The sequence below is a fragment of the Phalangium opilio genome, unplaced genomic scaffold (genome assembly GCF_054372755.1).
Source record: "Phalangium opilio isolate 3A_F unplaced genomic scaffold, DU_Popi_V2 ptg000093l_1, whole genome shotgun sequence".
In the NCBI taxonomy this organism is placed as follows: Eukaryota; Metazoa; Arthropoda; class Arachnida; order Opiliones; family Phalangiidae; genus Phalangium; species Phalangium opilio.
Window position 1 is genome coordinate 3,472,281 of NW_028324198.1, and position 26,949 is coordinate 3,499,229.

Below are 26,949 nucleotides of genomic sequence, written 5' to 3' on the forward strand. Positions count from 1 at the left end.
GTTACCGAAAAATGAATCAACGCAGTGTAATTTTTTTCTAAAATCTACGTCAACAAAACAAATTCAGTATGATAACTCTGATTTCGTGTCAAACGTGTCAACTGAAACTGACAGAGTAGTTATTAAAACCAAAAATTCGTCAACACAAACAATACCAACTGAAAGAACGTTGCTAGGAAATGCAACTGTGAAACACCCACAACAAATATTAGCTGAAAGGCTACCACAAATCTACGTTAATCATAGATCCACGCAATGTGATTTTTTTATAAAACCTCATTGTTCAAGACAATCTCAGACTGATTTTATTGAAGAAACCCCTTCAATTGGAAGCGTAGTTAATGTAGTTTCCAAAAGAAAACCTGAATTTATTTTAGAGTCCCAAAAAATCAAAAAATTAAAAATCAACGAGACCATCTGTGAGAAAGATACGGAAACTTCTACAAATGATCAGTCCTTGTGTAAGTTTTGACAGCTGTTTTTGTTTAAAATTTTGTTTATTGTGTTTTACATCTCTGGATGGCGTTCATGAAGAAAACTGTCATGTTTTGGAAGAAAATATTCCGATTAGCAGTAGTTCTTTGTGTGAAAAGGCTCTAATATCCATAGAAGACCAAATAAAATATTTAAAACCAGGTACTATATTCTTATAATTTTATAGTGGACTTAGTGCCTGGAGTAGAGTTTTCCATAATGACGAAACTTTTCACAGATGGTTTAAATATTGTTAAAAAAAGAAACCGTGATCAAACTCTATTTCAAATCGAAGTCACTAGAAATGATACACTCAGGCTCAGTTCAACATATTTTGACACGCCTGTAAAGCTCGTATTTTCCATAACTGGAACCGTAACGGTTTACACGATGTTTAAAACTCCAACAACAAAAAACGTTTTTGATCCTGATTCTGAAGTTAAAGACATCAACTTAGAGATTATTCAAGAATCTCTGGCAATACTGAGAGATGATTTTGTGTTTTGTACTGGTATTTCACTGGTAATTTTTGTTACTTTGCTAACCCTTTCCATGAAAATGTTTATTAACTTGAAGCGCTAGCTGGCTAAGCATCATTGGTGGGTTGCTAGATTGGATTGAAGCAAAGCTGAGAAATTATTTTGGATGCAAGCACAATCGCGCTGAAAGCTATTAAAAATTCTCAATGAATTGCGTCTTAAGATAAGCTAAAAATAGATATAAACTCATATTTTAAAATATTTTAAGCATGATTCACACAAACTCGAGGATTTAAGAACAAAAAAACTGGAGACTATTAAATACCCTTTTGATAGGCACCAAGCAAATGATTGCCTAGTTTGGCATATTCCCCCAAAGAATATAAATAAGAGTTTATATAGCAGTGGATTGTACCAATGTGGGAAATGTCGTTACCTGAATAGGTAATTTAGTCAATATATTTATAAGAATTTAGGATCATTAGTATGAGTATGATCATGTGAAGTGCTGTCTGACATTAAATTGTTGATTTTTAAGATACATCTTGAATCTGGCTAAGAAGAAAGAAAATGTCACGCCTAGAACCAAACTAAAAAGAGTATCCGTAACCTCACGGTGCAGAATTAGTGTCTTAACTCCTAAATCAAGAAGAAAAAGATTACAAGAAATTAAGCAAAATCGAGCTAGCCTAACCCGCAAGATTAAGAAATTGCAACAAAGGTTAACAGAAGCTAGCGTAACTCTTAGTGATATTCAGCACAAAAATATGCAGAATGTTGTTTTTGAAATAAACAAGAGTGGTCAAAATGAATTAAATAAAATCTTCAAAAGTGCAACCAAGAAAAATAAAACATTGGGTGAAGCCCTTCGAACCTCTTGGAACTTGGACTCAGCAAGAAATGGTTTCGAAAGAGATCAAATGAAGTGTGTCAAGGGGAAAACAGGCAATCGTTGGTGCCCGTTGACTTATCGAATAGCTTTGAGCGTATTTGCAAGATCCCCTGCTGCTTATGAAGCATTGGCTTCCTTTGATGTCCTAAAATTGCCAAGCGTTCACACCATAAAAAAAAGTTGGGCGAAATTCCAAGCAAGCAAGGCATCAATTTAGCGCATCTGAAATGCGAAGCTAATAATTTTAAAAGATACGTTGAAAATTATCGTGGAAATCATAAGCCGCCTGCTGATGGGATTCTAATTTTTGATGAGGTGAAGATTATTGGCAAGCTTATATGGAACTCAAGAAGCAACGAATTCATCGGTTGCACTTTAAGTCCCGAGGATATTCCTTCTATGGAGGATTTATTCAAAGAAAAAACCATGTCAGAGACTCTAGAAGCCGAATATGTTTTGCAGTTCTTGTGGAGGTGCATAGGTGGAAAATTTGACATTTTAGGACCTTACTTTATGCTCCCTAAACCAGCTTCTCAGTCATTTATATCAGACTTGGTGTATAAATTCATTTGGGCATTTCAATCTGTAGGCTTGGAGACTTCGGCATTGGTTTGTGATGGTGGAACCTCCAATATTGGAGCGTTACGTCACACTTTAGGGATGGACGCTTCTTTCAGTTATACAGAAAAGAATGATGGCTCTTTTGATTTTAGTTTCAAACCCCAATTTCAACACCCTTTCCTGAAAAACAGGTGGATATACTGGATTGTTTGCCCAACGCACCAGTTGAAAAACATGATAAATGGGTTACATCACTCCCAGCAAGATGGATCGAGAAACTTTACAGTTATGGGTGATGTGCAATTTGGCTGGAATCAAATCATCGATTTGTATGCTCGGGAAGTTGATCGGGCTGAGAAAAACGAGTTGGCTCAAGTTAAAGGGTTGTCTTTGGCTCACATTGAGAGAGATTCTTGGACCAAACTCAACGTTTTCCCTGCTAAAATCATGCAAGACCTTAAAACGATTGGGGAATTATACAACTATGCAAATCCGAAATACGGGAGTCCCTCTCATGATCATGAGTCAGTTATGGCTTGCCACGATTACCTTTATGCCTGCAACCAAATATTTGAAAATGGGTTGTTATCTCATGAGAGAGTTGACTCTATGAATTCTTCCCCGATTGTCTCTATGAGAAAAGGTTTGGAATATTTCGAACTGTGGGCGACGGAAAGAAATTTGTGTGGTGATTCTCTTAAAAGCCGTAATGAAAACAAATTTTTGGCATGGCAGACTTGGGAACTTTTAAGGATCAGTGTATATGGATTTTCGAACTTAGCCGAGGATTTTCTCTCTCGCCATCCCAATAACTGGATCGCGCCTGTCAGAATAAATGGTTCGGCTATCGAAACCGTATTTAGTCAGCTGAAATATATTTCTGGTGGGAAGTTAACGAGCTTGAACTATTCACCTGGTGTAAGAGCGTTGCTGCTAAAAAATTGTACCAAAACGGTACAAAACGCAGAACAATCTTACCGCAAAGTGAATTTGGATATATTTCAAGATCCATAAATTGTTATTAAATTCATTTAAATATCGTGATCACATTTAATGAATATATTACTGCGAAATGGATGTAAATTGTAAAACCAGAAATTAAAAAATTCAATTAAAACAGGAACTTTTTTTAATTAACACAGGAACTTTTCATGTTTAACAAATCTGAATAGTAATTATCACTCAAATATCACAAGAAATACATTTCGAAATAGTTAAATATCACAATTATTAACCTCAGCTTCACCAACCTAGTCTAAGCATAATTTTTTTCTAGTGATTAAACGTTTAGGTCTAACAGGACTAGCACTTTGTACTTTTTGTTTACGGTTACAAGGCTTAGTTTTAATAGGACTAGTTTTTTTGGTCTGTTCAACAGTGGGCTTTTTGGGTTTTGATGTGGGACTTTGTACTTTTAGTTTGCGACTATAAGACTTAGTTTTAATAGGGCTACCTTTTTTCGTCTGTTTATTAGTAGGCTTGTTTGGTTTTGATGAGGTTTTCAAAGCTTTCTTCTTTATTGTGTTTCTGTAGAGGTAGCACCTTAAATTTTGTCCTCCAATTCCTCTTTTGCCTTTTTTGTCATTTCGCATCCGAATTTTTTGACGAAACAAATCCCCTAACTTGGCGTGACCCAACTTCCTTTGCCAGACTTGTCTGAAATCTTCTAAATCTTCTTTTTCGAAACCTCTTTCAACCACTTCCTCTATTTTTGTTAATGCTTCATGATACATAATCTCCAATTGCTCATTTCTCTTTAATGACGCCATTGTTTCCTCTGAAGTTTAGTAAATTTTTATTTAGGTTATTTAGACTTTAAATAGACTTCCTCGATTCTATTATCTTAAAAAAAAGGACTTACTGAGCACATTTTTTGACAGATCCGTGATGGCATTCCATTTTAACCATTCAGCAATAACAATGTTATTGACTTCTTTTATGTACTCCATAAGTAGTACATGTGGTATGAGTAATCCACCTCGGTTTATGTGAATGAGCGCAGGAGGAATGTCTTCTGGAAACTGGTCTTTATTTCTCAAAGATAGGCTTATTTTATAAAATATGTGAGCTTTATCACGTTGTCGTTGCGTTAGCGGTTTCATGCCTCGTATAAGTTTCTGTGAAACTTGCATGTTTTGTTTGTTTACCTTCCACATCTCCCCTAGACAACCTCCTCCTAGCCTGCACAACGAGTACAGTTCATCAGTTTTAAGATTGCGTAAAGGTTTTTTCAGAAAAGTTGTCTTAATTTGTTAGTTTGCTGATTCGTTCGCTATTAATTGTGCTAGAGTCCTAGCCCGCTCAAAGTTTTCAATTTCTTTGACGACCTTGCTTGCTAACCAATAGACAGTGAGGGCAACTTCAGTTTCATTAAAATCAAGTTTTTCGCCTAAGTCAATTTCAAACTGTCCAAACGAGTACTGCGTTAACCAGCTATTCCAAACACAGGGAAAGTTTGCGGTACTCCTCTTTTCAGCCTTGCAGTTTTCTTTTAATGAAATATATTTTTCACTTAGCGTATTTATTAAATGTTCTAGCTTTTTATCCGGTTTTAAATGTTCAATTATGCTGCAGCGAACTCCAGTCTCATCAATTTTAAAAAAATCATCTTCGTAATTTATTAACGAAACTGTGAATAAAGGACGTACCATTTGTTTACCTTCCATGTTTAATAGAGAAAAGCTATTTAATAAACGAAGTGGAAAACATTAGAATAATTAAGAATAATAATAATAATAATAATAATAATAATAATAATAATAATAATAATAATAATAATGAAACTTTTACCTTTTTGACGGTGGAAACAACCGCACGCGAACCGCCTAGGGCTACCTATCGAGGGCCCTCTAACAACATATTAAAGCAGACGATAGCTTATAACCAATCGTCTGGCACAAAAGCTCAAAACCTGCTTTACGGGGACCTTCTTTTCTTGGCACCATGATACTCTTTCCCTATATAACAAGTAAAGTGTCTGGCGATGACGCGTGCCTCTAAGGGCCATTTTACCGTGATATTTAACTGCGCGGGAAAGGGGGATGGAGAGGGAATAGCAGAGAAACTTACATGGCGCGCGAAAATACGAATTTACGTACTTCTTGATATAATTATAAACTTCTGGTACTACTAAGAACTTAAGGTATATCCTACCCAAAATCCAGTCTGCATGGCTCCCACAAAAATCTCAAAAATAAATAGGGGAAAAAGGGACTTTTCACGATAAAAATAGGGTAAAATAGGGACCTAAATTTTAAAAGTAGGAACCAAAAAGGGACCACTGGTAAAACAAAATGATATCTATTCTGTGAAAATATCACAAACAGTTAGGAACCTATTACCATAAGGACATCATCTCGAGAGAGATGCTATTACTCTTCTATTTTTTCGATAAAATAGGATATTATTTCTGACTTTTTTGTTTATATTCTTATTCTGAGGGAGCGGTAGGTAAGACTTGAAACTGGCTCTAATGTATAAGGAAGGTTTTCTGATTAAAAGTAACTATTTTCGTATCATGTTTATTGTTTTTTAAAAAATCCACTGAACTAGAATATGGGCCTTTACAGGGTTCGTACAAAATGTTTGGAATGAAATTCCCTGACTAACTTGAACAAATTTCTCTGACCATTTGCAATAACGCACATGACGAACATATATGAAAACCAGTCTAAATTCAGTCGAATAATTTTCACGAGTTGTTATTGTTATAAAAATTAGCCAATTAATTCGTTTAAATTTAACATTAAGTAAATTATCAATAACCGGAGCGAGCTCTGCAAATTTGGGGCTCTGCTAAAATCTCAGACAAGACATTTTCAGGTCACCCTTATACTTTTTCTGAGGTTTATAAAAATATTGTGATTTAGGGACCGAATACCAATTTTAGGGTAGATTAATGACCTTGTAGGAAAATAGGGACTTTTAGGGACCTGGTGGGAGCCCTGAGTCTGCCCTTTAACAGTATTATTAATTTATTATGTTCGTAAATAAACGTTTTGCATTAATTAAATAACCAATTGTTTTATTAGGTCCAACAGAACTTCATTTTTACAAGGTACTGAATATTTATTTGCGCCACATCATAGACAATGAACTCGTTGTGGAGTAAGCTGGAGTTAATTTTACCTTGAACTGGGGGTCCTAATGGGATCTCCACACCATTTATGAAAATGCTTTTCTTAGGATCTGGAAAGGTTTGTCCAATTCCCTTCGTACTATGCATATTTCTAGGTAATTTTTCAATAAATTACTTGTCAGATAGCTCAAGCATATTTCCTAAAGCTACTTCGCAGAGGAGCAACAACTCGGTGTTGTTCTCTCAACTGGCGTAACAGTATTTGGCACTTTCAGAGACCTAAAAGAATCACATATTTGAAGTTAGCAACCTATAATTTTATTAAAAGGCTATGTGTAGTACCATATCTGCAAAGTACACTCCTTTTCCAAAGTTGTAACCAGTAGATGGAGCTTCTTTTGGAGCAATACGAAGGCCTTGAGACAAAATGCCCATCATGTTTGGGGTTCTGGAACCATGCCATAGTAGCTTTCTATTAGGGAATTTTTGGAATTCTCGGTAGCGTTCGCGTTATCCCTGACGTGCAATTTTAAATATTTGATCTACTTCAAGTTCACAATCACTGTGAAAATCAGCGCCCGTGTTGTTTACGTATCTTAATAATGTCTCGAATTCTTCGGAATCTCTATCTAATACTTCAATTTCAGTTTTCAATTGTTCATAGTGTTGATCTATTGGATCTTTGGTCGTTCCACCTTCCTCTTTAACTAACTTCTAACCGATCTCCACTTCAAGAAGGAAATCTAGCATTTCTACCTTGGATTTTATTATCTCAACATTTCCAAAAGAGGGGGCCTTATGGTTCCAAAATCATGAGGTATTAGCGTGAAGAATTTATTGGTGCAAGCTATTAGCTGGGCTTTCTTTTTTCGGCCACGTTCATCGTCGAGTAAAGCCAGGAGTTCCGTCAAAACGGAATACGCCTCTTCAATTTGGTTCTTCGAAAGTTTTCCTAGTGGCATTTTCTTCAGATCAATTTCTAACTCCCACATGGCCTTCTTCATTTTCTCCACGTCAAAGATAAGGCGAATTAGTTCTTGGATGGCGTTGGGAAGTTTAGATCCAGATCCTACTACCTGTTTTTCTAAAGTTCCATAGTCAATGTCAAGTGGATACATTTTATTAGGAACCTTTGAGGCAGTGTGGCGTAACTCCCACTCAAATCCTGTTTTTTTCGTAAAGCAACAGCTTTATACTTAGTATCAAAGTGTTCCTTCATCTTTCCACTAATAGTAGTTCCAACACGTCCCTAGCTCCGAAACACATAGTAATCGTTTCCATCGTCTGACTTTATAAGTTGAAGCTTGTAAAATGAATTAGATCCTTGAGTAATGTCGACTTTTCCGAGAACAGCGTTGACAGCTCCTTCTTCGTTTTCAAACACGTGTGTGGTGGCTTCAAGATTTGAATCTGGTTCAACAGCTACGCTGCCTTTCACTATCAGTTTAACTTTCGTGCTCTTTCCGGATGAGAATGTTGAGTCACTTTTTCCTACAGCCGCACTTTTGAGTCTTTTTTCAGCAGCGCATGAATTAATTCTGTCTTCAAGATTTCCACCCCAACTGGCTATGCTGTATTGATGGATCATAGAAACTAAACCTCCATATTCCACACCACTTATAAAGTCCTCAGATACAACGTGAACATCGTGTTCCTTAGCTTCACGAATTTCCTTGATATTTTTCTCAACATCTATCTTGGTACTTATAACGCAAGCTGTAGTTTTGTCAATTTGAGAGACAACATTGCCTCCTAATCTCGATATGCTTTTCTTTAGAGAATCATCGCTACTATGGAGATTACCAACTAGCACTATTTTAGTATGGTTCAATGGTTGTGGCTTTCTCTTGACACCCGAGGTTGATGGCAAATTTTCTGGTGTACTTGTAGTAGGTGCGTTTGTAGGAAAGTAACGGTGTTGCTCTATGTATTCGTAGCTGTTTAAGAATGCATATTCCTCTTTTAGGTGATCTGGAATCTGGAAAGGCTTTCTTCTAGGTAGTTTCATTACATTTGTACATTTGCTCCATTCGCTTGCATTTCCAGTACAGTGTTAACCATCTTTTGAGAAAACAAATTGTCCACCGTCACATTCTGTGCAAGGTTCAAGAGACCCAAAACGTCATGATATCGGAAAGTCTATCTAGAATTTTGCGGTTTCCTGAAGGAATTTTTTGGTCATTATATTTTAATAGTTCCACCATTTCTTTTTTTTAAAGATATTTTTAAGCTCGTCTCGATGTTCATAAATTAACTGGGACTGTTCCTTAAGAATTTTCTTCTCGCCCCGATCAATGAATTCCTCTTTCTTAATTTTATTTGGTGGAGTCACTTCAATTTTTTTTATCTTGTCTGTGATGGCCTTTTGATCTTCAACACAGAGTGTCTTAAATCCTCGTATTTTAGATCCATCTTCCAAAAAATTCAGAGTTTCTCTCGCTTGTACAAAGCAATCAAGGTGATACCACGCTGGATATGGACCAATTTTTCTAGATTTTGCACTCCTGTCAAGTTTTGAAATGCGAACTTGATCCATTGCGATTTTTTCTCCACAACCTTTACAAGATGACCGATTACTTTTGGAATATTCAGTTGAGAAGTCTTGAATTTCAATGGAGGAGCTCTTTCTCTTCGTTCCTTTAGGTGGGGTATTGCTTGAAGCAGCAGGTGCTGCTTGAGACCCACTCGGAATTTCACTCTATATTTTCTCTTGATCTTCCTAACGTAAAGCCTCAAAGTGTGAGATGTCAGCCTCAGTTGACACTATAAACTTTGAGAAAAAGCACCGAAAATGGTACCAATTTGGAATCTGTTTCCACAATAGGAAATTAATGTCACTCGCGTCATCAGATGCTCAATTTTGATATTTTACCTTTTAATCAAAACGTGACGACTGAATAATTGCCCCCATTCTTAGCTCATCCTTAGCTATGCGCCTTTTACAGCTTTTGCATTATGACCTGCCACTTTTGGCATACTCGGTACACCACGGTAGACCTAGATCCATCTCTAAATCATACAAAGAGGTTTGAATAAGTTAGCACAGCTTGATTATTTGGTTTACTTTTCTCGTTAATGATGTATTTAAAAACCAAAACGTTATGTACGGGTCTTAGTTGCAGCAGAAGTAAGATGAGACTAGAAGTAAAGAGCTCAAGCATTGGTAGTAGATCCTGGCATTAGTGAACAAATTTGAGGATTTCATGTCGCTTCCATCACTAGAGGGAAAAAATTGGTCGAGTTTCAAAACATTTCCTACCCATTTCCCCTCAACCTAAAGTCGCGGAACACGGACGCTGGTGCTTGAATCTAGAACCACCGCCAGCGTCTCACGTTTTGGAGGGAAAATTCAGAAACCGCTACCAGAGGGCCAACCGTTGGTGTGTTATCAAGAATATTCACTTTCGCCAAGTGAAGAATTTGGTTAGCTCAGTCTCATCTCACTTCTGGTTGTAGCGATATTTATTCTCTCTGTTGAATAATACACAAAAGCGTCTCTAAAATTCTAAAATCTAGAAATTAAAGTTAAGCCTAAAATTAAAATTACACCTAACATTCAAAAATTTTAAATTAAAATTACGTTTAAATTTCTAGTAAAAATTAAAATTAAGAAACTCGATATAGTTAATAATAGGCCTTAAAAAAAGAACATGCTAGTAAGAAATAAGTCTAAAATTAAGAAAAACCCCAAGAACTCAAAACAAGATCCTACAAAAGTATTTTTTACCAATCTTTTCAATAGTAAAGAATGGAAAATTTTAAACTGTGATGAAAAACAGGATATTGTAAAGAAGCACGCTTCTAGAATTTCGTCGACAACAGGGAGAGGCAGGCTCGAAAATACCCAGGAGAAACCCCAAAAAGCTCGCACATTATTGGTCAAAGCTTTAAAAAATCGAGCGTCCCCCTCTCTTAAAAACTTATAAAAGGTTCTCCTTTTCAATTTATAAAACACAATTTTTACAATTCCCGTTCAATTGATACAATTTTTATGCGGTTCTCAATTTCCAATTTTCGGACGAGGTAAGACTCAATTACTGTTAAAGTCTTTACCAACTTAGATCAATTCAGTTACTTTATTAAATAAAGTTTTAGTTTTTTTATTAAGTTTGATCTAAAAGAGCGCATCAATTATTTAAAATTATCGAGTAGTAAAAGCCCAAGTAACGCGCTTCAATTCAAGCAATTTAAATTCAATTAAGGACGTACGTTTCAATTCGACTCGGTTAGAAAATTTACCCCTAAATGTTGGCTTTTTGACTAACACCCCAGATCAGAGATACGATAATTTCTACAAAGGCCCTTAACAAATATCAATTAAATTCATTAATTAAAGACCTAAATTGAGGGGCTATAACGTTTATCTAGTCGAGTTTGTTTGCGTAAATGACATACCTCTCGAAACAGGTTGGCTAAAGGCCTAAGCCTTGGCCTTAAAATTTCGGAGTTTGAAAATCAAATAAGGAGCGGGAGAAAAAAGAAAACGCGACCGCGCGCCACCACCATAGACATACAAGAAGAACAGTTGAATTTTCAACTTTGATTCGGGTTCAATGGAAGCACTCCTTCGCGTGTGTGATAGGGTGAATTGCTTGTAGCGCCATCTACATGCTGCGAGGTAAACTAAAATATTACTAAAGCCCTGTTTAGCGTGTGTGAACTGTGATAGGGTGAGTTGCTTGTAGCGCCATCTACATGCGGCGAGGTAAACTAAAAAGTTAAGCAGCTTCGAGCGCGGTCAGTACTTGGGAGGGAAACAATGCGGGTTCGAATCCCGCCGGGGACGTTTTATATTTAATTAATTTTTATTAATTTCCGTATGGAATGAAAAGTGTTTGTAAAATAAAGAGATGTTTATTAACAGAGAATTAAAACATTTGCAAGATGAAACATTACGGTATTTATTTTTGATCAAATTGAATAGCTCCTTCGCTCGCCGATAGGGGCGCCACGTATCAAAAACCCTATCACACACGTGAAGGGGTGGGATGGAAATTTTCGTAACAGAAAGTCGCGAGACCCCCTCGCAATAGTTTGTCTAGGTTCTTAATAGTGTTATAATGTCTATGGACACCACATTCACAATCACAAACATAAACCGCGTGCTCGCGTGTTTTTTCGCTCGCGCCCGTTTTTACTTTTAAGCGCCATCTATTGATGGCCTTAAAAGTTATTTAAATTATACTTTTCAAATACTGATTTTTATTTTAGGCTTAGCGCAAGATTTTTCAATTTACTTGAACCCAGACCACGTTTTGATAATCTTAGAGTTAGGTAGACCTAACCAGATAGCGACAGAATCCAAAGACCTAGGGTATTGGGTTGGTCTAACATTGGAAAATATAAAAGCAGAGAAGCAGTTTCGAAGTAAGAGATGGGAAAATAAATAAAAACTGGTCTAAAAATAGTCTGATTTTATCTCTGGAGTACATATGAATGATAAAAAATATGGTATTTTTGAGAGGGTCTTACGTAATGCTAGTCCAATGAAAGAACCCATGTTTTGGTCCCTTGGTCACTATAAAGTTGAAGAAACTAACAGAAAATTTAGCACTAAGATCATAGAGCGTGTAGAGGTTATATTAAAAATAAAAAGCACGTGTGATCATATGCATCTTGTAATAAACCCTTTGAAACTTGGGCATTTTGTCAACATAAGAACCAGGGCACATAGAGCAAGGATAAGATGAAGATTCTTGCATATCTAGGTCCATGGTTGCCCCGAAATTTTCAGATTCAAATTCCCTGACTTTTTCAGGTTAACCCTGACCTTTTTTTGACTAGCTCTCGATTTCGGCGTCTGGTCAAACGTGATCTCGCTTAAACTGCATATAAAACGTCACCCAGCTGGATGAGTGAACAACAAATATTTAACTCATTTTAACCAAGAAACCCGGACTTTGTCGAAATTATTACCCTGAAAGTTTTGGCCCATTTTGAAATTCCCCGACTTTTCCCTGACCCTGGGGTCATTCTAAATCTCATAATACTGTTTAGGTGCAAGGATTAAACAACATATTTAATAATTTACAGAGACGAAAAGAAGAATACGAATAATAAAAAAAACTCTCCATAATCTAATTCCGGGTGTTTCCATCCCCCTTCCATTCTTTGCATAAGCGCATGCGCTCATTTGCTTATATTTTTTCCCCCTCCTTAGAAAAGCTTTTCTTCAGCTTCTCAACTAACCATTCGTTCTAACCATTCCGTTGCTTTCGTGCATGGCGATACAATTCTGATTTTCGTGACAAGGTCCTTGACAATATTCGGTTAACTTTTCCAGCGTTTGATTGACCAGTTTGACGTTACGTTCGTTGATGTAAAGTCCCCGTCGTACTCCCGCAAATGCAATCCAAAAACATTAAAGTTTCCGAGACCAGATTGAAGTTGGCCTTGTTGTTTTGATTACGAAGGAAATTCTAACAATTCGCAATACGCGTTTTCCTTCGTTTAACCAGAAGTGAGATGAGACCAGAAGTATTGAGCTAACCAATTTCTTCACTCCGCGAAAGTGAATATTCTTGATAACACAAGAACGGTTGGCCCTCTAGTAGCGGTTTCTGATTTTCCCTCCAAAACGTGAGACGCTCGCGGTGGTAGACGGCCGAACTAGATTCAAGGAGCCGCGTCCGTGTTTGGCCGCTTTAGGTTGAGGGGAAGGGGATAGGAAATGTTTTTGGAACTCGACCAATTTTTTTCTCTCTAGATTTAGCGCGTGGGAAGCGGCATAAAATCCTCAAATTTGTTCACTAGTGCCAGGATCTACTATCAATGCTAGAGCCCTTTACTTCAGTCTCATCTCACTTCTGGTTTAACTCAAATTTTAAACACGCAACGTTTTTTAATCAAATTTCGCAAAAACACATTTGCCTCAAATTTTTGTAGCTTAAAACAAGTTTTTCCCCAAATCGATCCAAGGTTCTTCACCCTAACTAAATCACGTCATCTCTTTATATTTTTTTTCAGCGCCACCCAAATGGTTATCGAAGCTAAATGACCAGACTGTGTTAGCTGGAAGTAATGCCTCTCTAACTTGCGAAGCTAGTCTGCTAGTGGTTACCCCGAGCCTATAATACAATGGCAAAAAGGTAGGCAGGCGTATTGTTAATTGAAATCTAACTAAAACTGTACGCAAATCTAACAGAAATTTTTAAATAATATTTCAGATAAAAACGATGGTAGCCTAAACGAAAAATCAACGCTAAACCAACAAAAATAGGTTTTAAATTCGATTAAAAAAAGCGACGAATGAACGTACACTTGCGTCGCCACTAACTTATTTCAAACTATTAAACAAAATGTTAATTTGCAGCTTACCGGTACGATTTAAAATCGCCATTGCCATGACACTCAATTTTAAACGGGGCGCGAAACTAATTAATGATTATCTTTATACTAAGCCTAATTTAATTTTAATTACGTAATTTCTAATTAAAATCTAAGAATTCATTATTGATCATTTGGGATCCCATTTATCTTTACAGTGCCCGCCAGATTCGAGGAGAAATTTAGGATTGAGACAGTAAGGAGAGGCGATAGCACGACGTTAAAATGTAAGGCCAGAGGTGACGAACCCTTGACCATAATATGGACCAAAGACAAACAAGATATAATGAGAGACGCGAGGTATAACCTTTTTTTTGTTATAAAAACTCGTTGATTAATTTTGCCTAATTAATTAAATTAATTCAGATATGAAAGCTCCGAGAAAGATGGTTCATACGAAACGTTGAACGCCAAGACGGTGCATTATACAGTTGTCAAGCCAAAAATAACTACGGAAGTGACGAACGGAACATAAAAGTTGTCGTAGTTGGTAGGTATTTTCGAAAGAATATAATTTCAAAGATTGTTATCTAAATCTGTTAATTAAATAAACAGAGGTTCCCGCTCAAATACTGGACGCCAAGGTACAAGAAGTATGGAGTCGAAGTGTTAGTATCAGTTGGTCAGCTCCTTATAGCGGTAACAGCGTCATAACAAAGTACATCATACAGTACTGGAGACACAAAGGTAACCAACTCGACCAATCGTGCCAGAAAGGATTCTGACGACTTAATTCACAGTTGCCCCTCCCAAACTACACGAACACGACGAATCCGCGTCGCAAACAACGGCGGCTATCAGTAAAAGTCATCAACCGGGAGTGTCCTACGCGTTGACCATTATAGCAGAGAACGAATTAGGTCAAGGCGAACCATCGAAGGAATTACAATTCGTAACGGGGGAAGAAGAGCCGAGTGGTCCTACAACTGACTTTTGGGCCAGGGCAAAGGGTTCTACGACCATAGAGGTTCAATGGACGGTATATTGCAACAACTCCAAGACATAAAATTCAACATTTACAAACAAACGGACGTAATAATTTTAACAGGCACCACCTAAAGACGATTGGAATGGTGAAATCAAAGGATTTTACGTCGGTTACAAAGTTGAGCGAACTAGTCAGACGTACTCGTACAATAAAGTCTACGGAAGTGTAAACTAAACCATGACTCATATGTTAACGGATGTAAACAAGGCGACCCGATACAATATCGTTGTTAAGGCGTACAACAGCGCCGGAACGGGACCCGCGTGTCAAGATCTATTGATAAAAACTTTGGAAGGAGGTAACGTAACTAAATTGGGCCCCCTTAATTACAAGATTAAGTACTGAAGTGATGTCTCCCGCAGAACTACTTCCACCCCCGGCTGTGTCGATAATAGCAGCGTCTTCCGATTCAATTAGCGTCAAATGGGGTCATAATGAATGGCCAATTGTAAAGGTCACGGGTAAGGTCACCGTTTTAAAAGCTATGATGGATTAGGTCTAACAGACATCTGGATATACGCAGGATACACAATTCATCTTGAAAAAGAATCCGGAGAATGGATGCACATACCAATGATAATATATCGGAACAAAATCGGTACACACTAACTGGTTTGGAAAAACTAATTACAGAGTATACGTCACTGCCAATAACCAATTTGGTCGAGGTCATCCCAGTGAAACTCTTAACATCAAAACAGCCATAACTGGTAGAAACCTAATCATATTCATCTAAGCCTTGTCCGTATACTTAAGCCTAACTTTTCCGCAAAACCAGGAATGCAATTAAAACTCCCATTCAACGTGGATATGGGTGTCATAATCCCAGCCGCTACTGGTACGATAGCGGTCATAGTAGTCATTATAGTTGTCATCACATACGTCAGAAAGGTCAAATCGCGTAGGAAGTTTGAGAAATGTAAGGTCTGACAGAAAGTCCACAATGGATGAGTACTTAATTTCGCGCCTTTTTTACAGCCCTGGAAGCCAGCTGCAGCAGTAAGAACCCAACGTACGCCACAGAAACAAATCAACTCTATATAGACATTGACAAGGCCCGACCCATGTTACCACCGGGCGTCCTTGCGTGCCAAGAACCAGGAACAATAACCCCGGGGTCAGCCTATGCCGCGTACGCTTGTATACCCTCTAGGGACGGGACCATTGATTCCAGAGTTTACGGTAAAGGTCGACACGAAATGAAAACATTCCAAGAGGAATTAAAACCGGGACAGGATAGGTATAACGACTACTACAGCGGGGCAAGTAGGCTAAGCCTTGGTCCCTCGAAAAACCATCACCAATTTAAAAAAAATATATTGTTTCTTTCTTTAATTACAGCGTAATGAACGTCCCCCGACGTATCCACGAGCAAATTCCAAAAAGTCGAATCCTTACGATCCCACACAGTAACGACAATTATAAATAAGGCTGTGCCAAAAACCTAAGGAAAAAATAATAAAAATAAAACCAAATTAATTTAATATGCTTACAAGTATTTATTTCTACACAATGATATAAATGTAAGATTTTTTAGGCATTGTTGTTAATTTCATTTAAAGAATTGTTTTTCAATTAAGCCTAGCAATTCATTCCTCATGACATGAACTCAAAGATGCTCAAATTTTGTATTGTTTTAAACGGTAGCAAAAAATACCCACAACACATTTTGTAAAAAAAAATTTCACACCATCATAATTTTTAAGTTTACGATAATACTCTGCTCTTTCAAAAATTCTTTAATGCCATTTATTAATTTGGAATCTAATTTTTTGGAGGATTTTAAATTTTGTTAAATTAATATTAAATTATGTACTAATTTTTTTCATTTGTTGTGTATGTATAAAAATAACAAGCCAAGCATTTTTTTAGTAATACCACAATGCGTTCTAAAACTTAAGTCTTTAGTGAGCTACTTAAAATTAAATAAGAAAAGGTTTAAATATTTATTTTTCTCTTTATGTGTTAAAATTAGATAAGAAAAGGTTTTAATATTTATTTGTCGCTTTATGTGTTGTATACCGGGAATATATTTTGGAAAAGGTGGCAGCTAATTAATAGGAGAATATTTTGGAAAAGGTGGCAGCTAATCAATGGGAGAATGTTTTTGAAAAGGTGGCAACTAATTAATAGGAGAATATTTTGGAAAAGATGGCCGCTAATTAATAGGAGAATGTTTTTGGAAAAGGTGGCAGCTAATTAATAGGAGAATATTTTGGAAAAGGTGGCAGCTAATCAATGGGAGAATGTTTTTGAAAAGGTTGCAGCTAATTAATAGGAGAATATTTTGGAAAAGATGGCCGCTAATTAATAGGAGAATGTTTTTGGAAAAGGTGGCAGCTAATAAATAAGAGAATATTTTGGAAAAGGTGGCAGCTAATCAATGGGAGAATGTTTTTGAAAAGGTGGCAGCTATTTAATTGGAGAATATTTTGGAAAAGATGGCCGCTAATTAATAGGAGAATGTTTTTGGAAAAGGTGGCAGCTAATTATTAGGAGAGTATTTTGGAAAAGGTGGCAGCTAATTCCGAATGCGCGGTTGGTCGATTTCATTTCTTCCTCCTCTATCCCCTAAGCCGGATTTGCCAGCAGCTTTGGCTCTCTCTGGGTCACGTGCTATATTATCATGGCCCTTTTCCCCTTCCTGCCTTTCGCTCCACAAATCTCTTTCTTCTCGAGTTAGAAAAATATGGCGCTCATCTCCAACTATATAGCCGCCGTAGCCGCCATTATCCTCCCAAATATAAGCGGCCCTAACTAAAATGCCAAAAATTACCTTTTAACTAAAATTAGCGTAAACCATTCTCATTCAACTCGAAACTAATTAAGCTAGGCCTAAATAAATACAATAAATATCCAGATTCCATGTTATTCCCAATTTTTCTTAGTAATTTCGAAGTTCTACGAACATTTATTTGTAACTAATTAAAAAACACATTCGCTGGGCGCCATTCATAAATTTAAATTCCTTATACAGGGCTCAAAGGGTTTAGTGCACAAAAAATAATAGGTATTGTTAGGCTTAATACTAGGCATATAGAAGACATCCCGTACTTATTATAATTTACTTTATTCAGTCAATATCTGATCTGTCGTCAAGTAACAGTCGTCGTCCTCGCGTGTTCCACTCTGCCAAGAGTGTCGGCCCCAACTCCTTATTTATACATTCTCTTATCTCGGCTTATCTTTTTACATGTTTGTTTGTCTATTATTGACCTATTATTGCATTACCTATTTTACGTCTATTTACAACCCTACATTACTTTCCCCCCTTTTTTTTGTTACAATCCTAATCTGTCTGGTGGTTGGCGTTGTCTGTGGCTCCTGCGCGGGCATTGATGATGATGACGTGCGGTTGCTGGTTGATCTGGACGTTCTTCGGATGTACTGGTTGCATGTGGCTCCGTTGGTGAAATAGGTATTCGAGGTAAAATAGCTGTGGTTGGACTCTGGTTTCGTGGGTGACAACTTGTTGGCGTGTCTTCTTGCCACCTTCCAAAGGTGACAATCGGGTAGTTTTCCGGGTCCAGATCCTTGCCAGGCATCGATTCGGGATTTTATTTCTTTGGAACGCTTGATCGGTTTTCCGGTGATGACGCCGAGTCTGCTGCCGCGTTCCTCTTTATCCAAACGCTTCGAGTCTGGTTGCGATGTCTTCGTATGACTCCATCGGTGGTCTCGATTTCCATCATCATTTTGCCCATACGTCTCACAACGGTTCCTTCGATCCACTTTGGACCCCGCCCGAAATTCCTTGCTAAGATACGTTGCCTATTTTCGCCCGGTTCGCGTGTTACTGTTCCTGACGTTGTCGCATTGCTATTATGACATAAGTCTAAAGCCGTTACTATTGTTCCGTTGCACATCACTTCTGCCGGTGATTTTCCCCCATTTACCGGTGTTCTACGATAGTTGAGTAGAAAGCGCGATAGTTTCAATTTGAGGGAACCTTCGTTGCAGTTGGCCAGAGCGTTGGCAACCAGTCCTAAGTGATCTCTCCGCTTGACCATTTGACGCTGGATGGTATGGTGCCGTTGTGGTGTGATTAATCCCCATCTCCTCCATGAACTGTTTGAACTCGCCACTTGTAAAGCACGGGCCGTTGTCGCTAACCAACTGAATCATGATTCCGAAGCGCGCTATGTGCCCTCTGAGGCAATCTATTACCGTCGCTGACGTGGTATTTTTTGTGATGTCCACTTCCAACCATTTGGAAATCGAGTCCACAGTAATCAGCAAATAATGTCCTTTTATGGGACCTGCGAAGTCTATGTGTACTCTGTGCCAGGGTTTATCTTCTGTCGGCCACGGCGAATACTTTTGCTTGGGCAATGGTGCTAGCAATCGGCAGGTTTTACATGAATGCGACACGTCTTCTATATCCTGATCCAAGCCTGGCCACCATACTTTTGAGCGTTCCAGCTCTTTCATTGACCGGACACCTTTGTGGCTACTGTTTAATTCCGCCAGTATCTTAGATCATTCGTCCCTCGGTATGATTACTCTATTTCCCATCAATAGTACGTCATCGGATATTGATATTTCGTAGCGTCTATGATGGTATCTCTGGAACTCCTTTGTGATCCTGGATGTGTTGCGTGGCCAGCCCTCTCCGGTATACGTCATAATCTGTGATAGTATGGGGTCCTTTTGCGTCGCTCGGCGTAACCCCACGACATCCAGCAAGCCATTTGTTCTCGTGCGTAGTAATAAGACCAATTCAGAGGGTAGCGGTGGTTCTCCTTCCGGTTGATCTGACGGAAGTCGGCTAAGGGCGTCGGCGTTGTTATGAGTAAAACCCTTCTTGTACTCAATCGTGTATTCGAAAGCGCGTCACTCCAAATACCAACGCCAACGCTTCCCTCTCGATCTGCGGATACTTGCGTTCGGCTTGTTTAAGGGACCTTGAGGCAAAGGCAATTGGTCGTTCTTCATTTCCCATCCTATGTGATATAACCGCACCCACTCCTACTGGTGAAGCGTCGCATGCCAGTATGATTTCCTGAGTGGGGTCAAAATGAATGAGCAAGTCCGATGCTTGAATGGCTTCTTTGGCCTTGTCGAAGGTCTCCTGGTGCTTCTTGTCCCACTACCACTTGGTAGACTTGCTGAGTAGCGTGTACAATGGTTCCAACAGTGTGGCTGAATTTGGCAAGAATCTCGAATAATAATTTATTAGCCCTAAGAACGACCGGAGCTCTTCTACGGATTGCGGTTGTGGTGCGTTTTTTATTGCGTCTAGCTTGCCTTCCTGCGGGTGAAGTCCCTGGGCGTCCAGACGGTATCCGAGGAAATCTATGGACGACTGTAGAAATCGACATTTGTCTCTGTTGAGCTTGAGACCGGCATCTTCAAGCGTTGTCAGAATGTCGTCCAACTTCCGGTTGTGATCTTCTACATCTTTTCCTCCGACTATGTTGTCATCTTGGAACGGGAGGCAGGAAGGGTGTTTTTGAAGTAATGATTCCATATGCCTTTGGAATATGGCCGACGCTGATGATATTCCAAATGGTAACTTGTTGTATTGAAATAGTCCTTTCGTTGTGTTTATCACTACGTATTTCCAGAATTCTTCGGCCAATTCGAGTTGATTATAGGCGTTGCGCATATCGAGTCGCGAAAATACCGTACATCCCGCCAATTTTGCAAATATGTCTTCCACTCGGGGCAACGGGTATTTGGCTGTGTCGATCATTTTGTTAGTTGTGATCTTGAAGTCCCCGCTTATTCGCACGTCCTTGTTGGCCTTCAGTAAGGATACGATCGTTGCAGCTGACTCGGCATACGGTATTGATGTCATGATACCTTCCTCGCGTAATCGAGCTAACTCCTTTTCCACCTTGTCCTTGAAATGGTATGGTAATGAACGTGCCTTGAAGAAGCGTGGCACCGCATCTGGTTTGATATGTAATTTGACTTTAACTCCCTTAAGGCAGCCCGGAGAAAAAATGTTTCGTGTCGACGAATGATTTCTTCTAGTTTTTCTCTCGATGCCTCGATGTGTCCGACGTGATTTTGCGGTCTAGTTAAGATGTTGAAATCGGAGAATATCCACTGGCGCCCCAAAAGGGTTGGACCGCGACCTTTGTATACCAGTATAGGTAAATCCAGTGTTTTTCCCCTGTAGGTCGCTCGAACACGTGCTTGCCCTTTTAGATTTACGGTATGGCCTGTGAACGATGATAAGGACGATGGTGGCGCTGTCAACTGATTCAATCCGGGAAGAATGGTCTGATACCCTTCGGATATAAGAGTGTATGCTGAGCCCGTATCCAACTCGAATCGTACATCGGTGTTGTTGATTTGGCACGTTATATGCACCGGCCGTAAGATGTCGCTGTATGCGTTGCTGTCGGATACATGCCCAACGTAGAAACATCCATATTCATTGTGGTGCATAGTCTGTGCGTTTTCCCCGGGTGATGTCGTGGCTTGTATGGTATCCCGCCGCGTCTGATGTCCTTCGACATAGGGTGTGACGTAATGTGCTGCATAGTTGTTAGACCGAGGGTTTCGCGATCGTATCCATCTCAACGATGGAGATGGAAATCTTCGGCATGCGGCTGCTATATGGCCATTCTTGCGGCATGAGTAACATTCTGCGTCGATGAAGGGACACTCTTTGTCTGAGTGACGTGTACTGTCGCATCTAAAACAAGGTCTGGGCCTCGGTTGAATTGTAGTTGTCCTTGATGATCGTGGGTATGAACTGGTCGATGAATACCCTTGTCTGCGCTCTCGTGGCCAAGTCGTGCTGTCATTGCTGGCGTCGTTGAATACTGTGAATGTTGTCTGAGTCGTGACGGCTGTGGGTATTTATTGATTGAGATTCTCGTTCTATCGTCTCTATTGATAAGGCTTTGTTCACCGCGGTGTCAAAAGTTACGTTAGGAAAGTTGAGTAGCTCGCGTTGCACTGGGTCGTTATTGATACCGGCAATGAATTTATCACGTAACATGTCATTTAGGGTTGCACCGAAGTTACAGAATTCAGTCATTTTGCGTATAGCCGCTACGAAGGATGATGCCGACTCGCCGTCCGCCCGATCGCGTCTATAAAACTTCACGCGTTCCACTATCTCCAGCGGCGCAGGGTTGTAGTGCTTGGTTAGTGTTGAAACCAATTGTTCGTACGTCTTATCGGCTAATTTGTCCGGCGCTATTAAATTTCTCAAGAGCGTGTACGTGGTTGTGCCTACTACCGTGAGTAAAGTTGCCCGTTTCAATTCCTGGACCACGGTGTTATCAGCCCCCACCGCAGTGGACTCCTTTATCCTGTTGGCCAAAAGGTACTGGTCTAAGCGTTCAGCATATATATTCCATTGATCGGTCAAGGAGTCGAAGGGAGGGAATTGTCCCGCACCTGGGGCCATTCTTTGAGCGGTCACGTTGCGCGTTGACTAAGGGTAACCGATTGTTCGATACTTCGCGATGTTGATCCTCCCGTACTTTAACTATACTATTGCGCGTAAGTCCCGGTATTTAATCTTGAGGCACGTAAACTTCCGTAGCGGTCGCGTTAGCCTCCGTCGCCATTGTTAGGCTTAATACTAGGCATATAGAAGACATTTCGTACTTATTATAATTTACTTTATTCAGTCAATATCTGATCTGTCGTCAAGTAACAGTCGTCGTCCTCGCGTGTTCCACTCTGCCAAGAGTGTCGTCCCCAACTCCTTATTTATACAGTCTCTTATCTCGGCTAATCTTTTTACATGTTTGTTTGTCTATTATTGACCTATTATTGCATTACCTATTTTACGTCTATTTACAACCCTACAGGTATTATAGGTCTAAAAAGCCAAAATTATAGGATATTTATAGGTTCAAACTTATGTATATTTTATACGTTTAAAATAAGGAATTATTGGAGTTTTACAGGAAGTAAATTATACATTAGAGAGTAGACTAGAACTTTTATGCATATTTATAAAAATATGATCATTATTTAATCTACTTTGGACTAGTAGGTAATAGTGTAGTAATTAATTTATTTACCATGAAACTTTTATAGTTAACTACCTTACATTTTTCGTTTAATTATCTTAAATCTCAGGAACTTTTTAGAACGAAATTTTTAGATTTAAATTTCCTGACATTTTCAGGTTTTGTCTGACTTTTATTACGATTTTCCAGGACATGTTTAGGCCCAATTATCATTAACCTAAATAACTAAACGATCGCCTTTTTGAATATTGAACGTAAAACATTGCGAAGCGATCTCCGCCATTTTGGATTCTGGTCAAACGTGATTTCGCTGAAACGGCATTTAAAGGGAGGGTGAAGTAGAAAATCAAGTGATTTTTTATCGATTCTTCTACTAATCATAAGACCAGTCTGCATAGGAAATATATCCGAATGATTTTAAAATTCAAATTAGGTTCAGATTTTAAAGATAATTTTAAAGGTCCTCCGACCAATCGCGTAACGCCCTGCCTTTTTACTTTTGCACGCCATCAATAGATGGCATTCAAAAGTTATATTTTTATAAACGAAAGACCTAAGCCCGTCGAGCACGCTCCAGTGTTAATGGAAATATACGGGCCCACGAGAGGGAAAGGATGAAAAATTCCCCCGTGGAATACCGGCGGTGTTGCGCTGAAGTTTTGGTGTACAGGTGTAACCATGAATCTGATACGCATGCGCGAGCTTTATAAAAAAATATATCTTGAAATTGTATTGAGCAGCTAGGCTCGTGGTATTCTGAGAGAGCGGTCGCTCTCTTAGATAAGACTTCATACTGCTCTTAATGTATAAGGAGGGTTTTTTGTTTGGATGTAGTTTTTTTTGTATTGTATTAACTGTTTTGAAATAATTCCAAAGAACTACAATTTGGGCCCTTAATATGTGGTTAAAATTTCAAAGAGATCCATTAATTAGTTTATTTTACAAAAAATAAAGTTGCTAAGGGTGGTTTTCATTTCCATAAAATTAATCACACCTTTTGATGAAAAACTGGAATTTTTCCCATAGAAATAACATGGGAAATTTTTCGAAAAAAAAAATTGTGTCTCGTGACTTAGAAAAACTATACGTTGGTTAGTTTTGGGAACGGTCTTAAATTAAACTTTAAACTATATTCTAGGATCATTTTTCTTGTTATTAAGAAAAGTTAATTTTAAGTATGTTTAATTTAAAATTTTAAAAACTACCCCAATCTGCGATATTTTAGCATGGATACACTGTTTTATTAGTAGATATCAGCGCGACCAATATTGGCCTTTTGTTACGTATAGTTGCCTCATAATAATCCGATTGTTTATTCTTAAACCTTTTGGTTGAAATGGCCTATCGATAGTGAGATAAGCCTGTTTAATAACTTCAGGAAGGAGCTCTTTTCCCCTTTTTCACCCCGTTTGTGGCCGCCATTTTTTTAAGGCCAAAATATTTGAGAGTGGGTCCTTTTTCGTTGTCATTTTCATATGTTTTGAGGATTTGCTCATGGATGGATTTTAAATATAATATAAAGTAGGTTTCAAGCTTTAATATAAGCCTAATTTCATAATTTTCCACCTTTTTATTATCCCACAATCTATTTCTAAACTTGGCACTTTTTTTAAGGCGGTGAAATTGCGCTAAGCCTTGGCTTTCCGTTAATTTTTGCCGTTTAAAAAAATGTTTATTTCTCGTTGCCCGTTACTTCGCCTTCTCGTATCGTCGTACTTTTAAAGTTTAGACTTTGAAAGTAGTGCTTTGTTTTCTTAAATATTACTTAATTGTATAAAATTTCAATATTATAATTGCGTAAAACGAATTCAATGTTGTTTGTTGATGGGACGCGCCTTGCATTTGAATTTCGTTCCCTCGAAACTACCCCCCGAAGAATTTTTATTTATCACCGTCTTTCGGTCGCTTCAGCCCGAAAACAGCTGTAGTGAGAATTTAGAAATGTTATTTATTAAAAATGTATGCACTCAGTATGTTGTTGTGTTTGCATTTTAATTCTTCTAATCGTGGTGCGCGTCGAGGTTTACGAATCCAATGTGTGTTGCGAAATGAAAATCAAGGGTGGATACTATATGATCTATGCTTTAAAAGGAATTTGACGGCGCCATGCAGTCAAGCAAAACGGTATTAGGCCTTGCCAAAACTTGACTGAGCTATTGCGCCTTGTCATATTATCACCTATCAATGATATAATAAATTCAACCTCGGATATCCTGTGACGAGGAGATGGTTTTAAAGTTACTAATGACACTCGATTTTGGAGGTAGATACTGTCTTGTGACACTTGAAGTAACGATTTAATCTTATAAACAGACTAACATCATGAGCCCATACCGATGTTGATATTAAAGCTTAATTGAAATACCGATACCAATTTTTTTTAAATCAATGAATCTTTAATATCAACATTAACAATTATCTTCTGAAAGAGATATCTACTTATATTCCATTCAAATTTCTCGCAACATTTCAAATTAACAGATAGAAATGTTCAAATGAAGTTCAAACCGATTAATTGGGCAAATTGCTATATTGGTCACCGTTACCGATCACAGATAGATTTGCGCCCTTCCGTAGTGTTTATTATGCTTGTGAAATGGTAAGCGAAATCTGTGATTAAAGTTTAAAATAGACATGAGCAAAAACAGCTTTATTCATATCAACTCGATTACCGAATATCTAAATTTGACTAAAATTAAAAAAATATTCTATTCATGGTTAAAAATCTTGTTTGAAGCAGCAAGCGGCCATCTAATCCTTATTTACCTTCTTTTGAAAAAAAATAATAGGTTGATACCTCTTTCAGTAGATGATTCATTGATATTTCAGTTTCATTGAGTTTAAAAAAAATTAGTTCCACCATTGGTTAATTTTCAATATTGACCAATCGATAATCACAAATTTTAATAACTAAATTATTAAAACCGGTTCAAAATCATATTAGTTTTGAAACGATTAAATTATAATTTTAAGCATATATACTAGTTAATTCCTCGTAGGTAATTAGTTAATTGTCTTAGTCAAATTAATGCTGAATATTACATACAAAAAGTAAATAATAAATTAACTTCTAAAATTTAAATGTAAAGTGTGTGCATTATTTCCCAATTAATAAAAGATATCCACCTATTTTCATTCAAATTAATTACTAATTTGTGGATAATGGATAGAAAATGTCGAGCTCTAATTGCGATATAGCTAAAATCAATCCCACAGGCTATTTATAATACAATATAACCTTTGCCCTATGTTTACTGTTTTGAATTTTATTTGTAAAATTTAAAACATAAAATAGTATTACAATTTTTTTAATTAAATAATTATTAATAAATTTCAATAAAATAAATTCTGGTTAAATACATAACACTACTTTTTATTAATTTTCTGAAATTATCAGAGCTAAATATCAAAGACACATATTTAATTGCTCTCATTTCGACATAACTGCAACCGTATAGATTCATTCATTTAATTACATTTTTAAAGGGCTGTATTAACTTTAAAGGTGAAAACCCAGCTGACTTAGAACTTTAGAAGTAAAAAAATACCAGGCTGCCAGGCTGTCTCTAACACAACAGAGTTGGCCATTCTCGCTTATGAGAAATGAATCCTTGTCATATGCATCTCTGGACTTTAGGAGCTCCAGGAGTCAGACTCCCAACTGAAGCAGGGTGGGAAATAGGGATTTTTTTAAAACTAGACATTGGGCCAGCGACCCCCTGCCCAGGAATAAATGAACTGGTCCATGACCATTGACCAGGGCGCGGCGTTTGCTAAACTAAAGAAGTGGGTAATTAAAATAGTTGAGATAATGTCTGGACCCTGGTTACCCTAGAATTTCCTTAGTGGTCCTGTGGTCCACTGCTCCCCCTCCGATTTAATTTTTAAACTGGTCATTTTCCCTTATTTACAACGCTGAACTGAAGATTTCTTTTGACCGGACCATAGCCTACTCGATCACGCGCAACACGTCGCAAGCTGCTTGCCCTACAGCGCGAGTCAGGGTGGGAAATAAGGATTTTTTTAAACTGGACATTAGGCCAGAGACCCTCCTGACTTGGAATAAATAAACTGGTCCGTGACCATTGGCCAGAGCACGTCGTCTGCTAAGCTAAGGAAGTGGATAATTAAAATATTAGAATTTTAATGTGTGGACTCTGGTTACCCTTGAATTTTTACCTCTCCGAGTGACGATGACGTCACGG

General features: G+C 38.0%; 3 protein-coding genes across 3 annotated transcripts; 2 read left to right on the forward strand and 1 right to left on the reverse strand.

Moving 5' to 3' along the window:
* Window positions 1-541: 541 nt before the first annotated feature.
* Window positions 542-2,382, forward strand: LOC149640321 (uncharacterized). Its single transcript, XM_089850642.1, has 4 exons — window positions 542-636; window positions 713-996; window positions 1,222-1,397; window positions 1,492-2,382. Exons 2-4 carry the CDS (start codon window positions 865-867, stop codon window positions 2,060-2,062), a joined length of 879 nt encoding a protein of 292 aa, XP_089706768.1. The 5' UTR covers window positions 542-636; window positions 713-864; the 3' UTR covers window positions 2,063-2,382.
* Window positions 2,383-15,371: 12,989 nt separating this feature from the next.
* LOC149640322 (uncharacterized) lies at window positions 15,372-16,149 on the forward strand. The gene is made up of 3 exons (XM_089850643.1): window positions 15,372-15,508; window positions 15,577-15,717; window positions 15,777-16,149. The coding sequence occupies exons 2-3, from the start codon at window positions 15,579-15,581 to the stop codon at window positions 16,142-16,144; spliced, it is 507 nt and encodes a 168-aa protein (XP_089706769.1). The 5' UTR covers window positions 15,372-15,508; window positions 15,577-15,578; the 3' UTR covers window positions 16,145-16,149.
* A 3,661-nt stretch (window positions 16,150-19,810) lies between these two features.
* LOC149640323 (uncharacterized) lies at window positions 19,811-22,170 on the reverse strand. Its single transcript, XM_089850674.1, has 4 exons — window positions 21,685-22,170; window positions 20,961-21,590; window positions 19,991-20,724; window positions 19,811-19,940 (listed from the first exon to the last, which is right to left on the reverse strand). Exons 1-4 carry the CDS (start codon window positions 22,168-22,170, stop codon window positions 19,811-19,813), a joined length of 1,980 nt encoding a protein of 659 aa, XP_089706800.1.
* Between the last annotated feature and the right edge of the window lie 4,779 nt (window positions 22,171-26,949).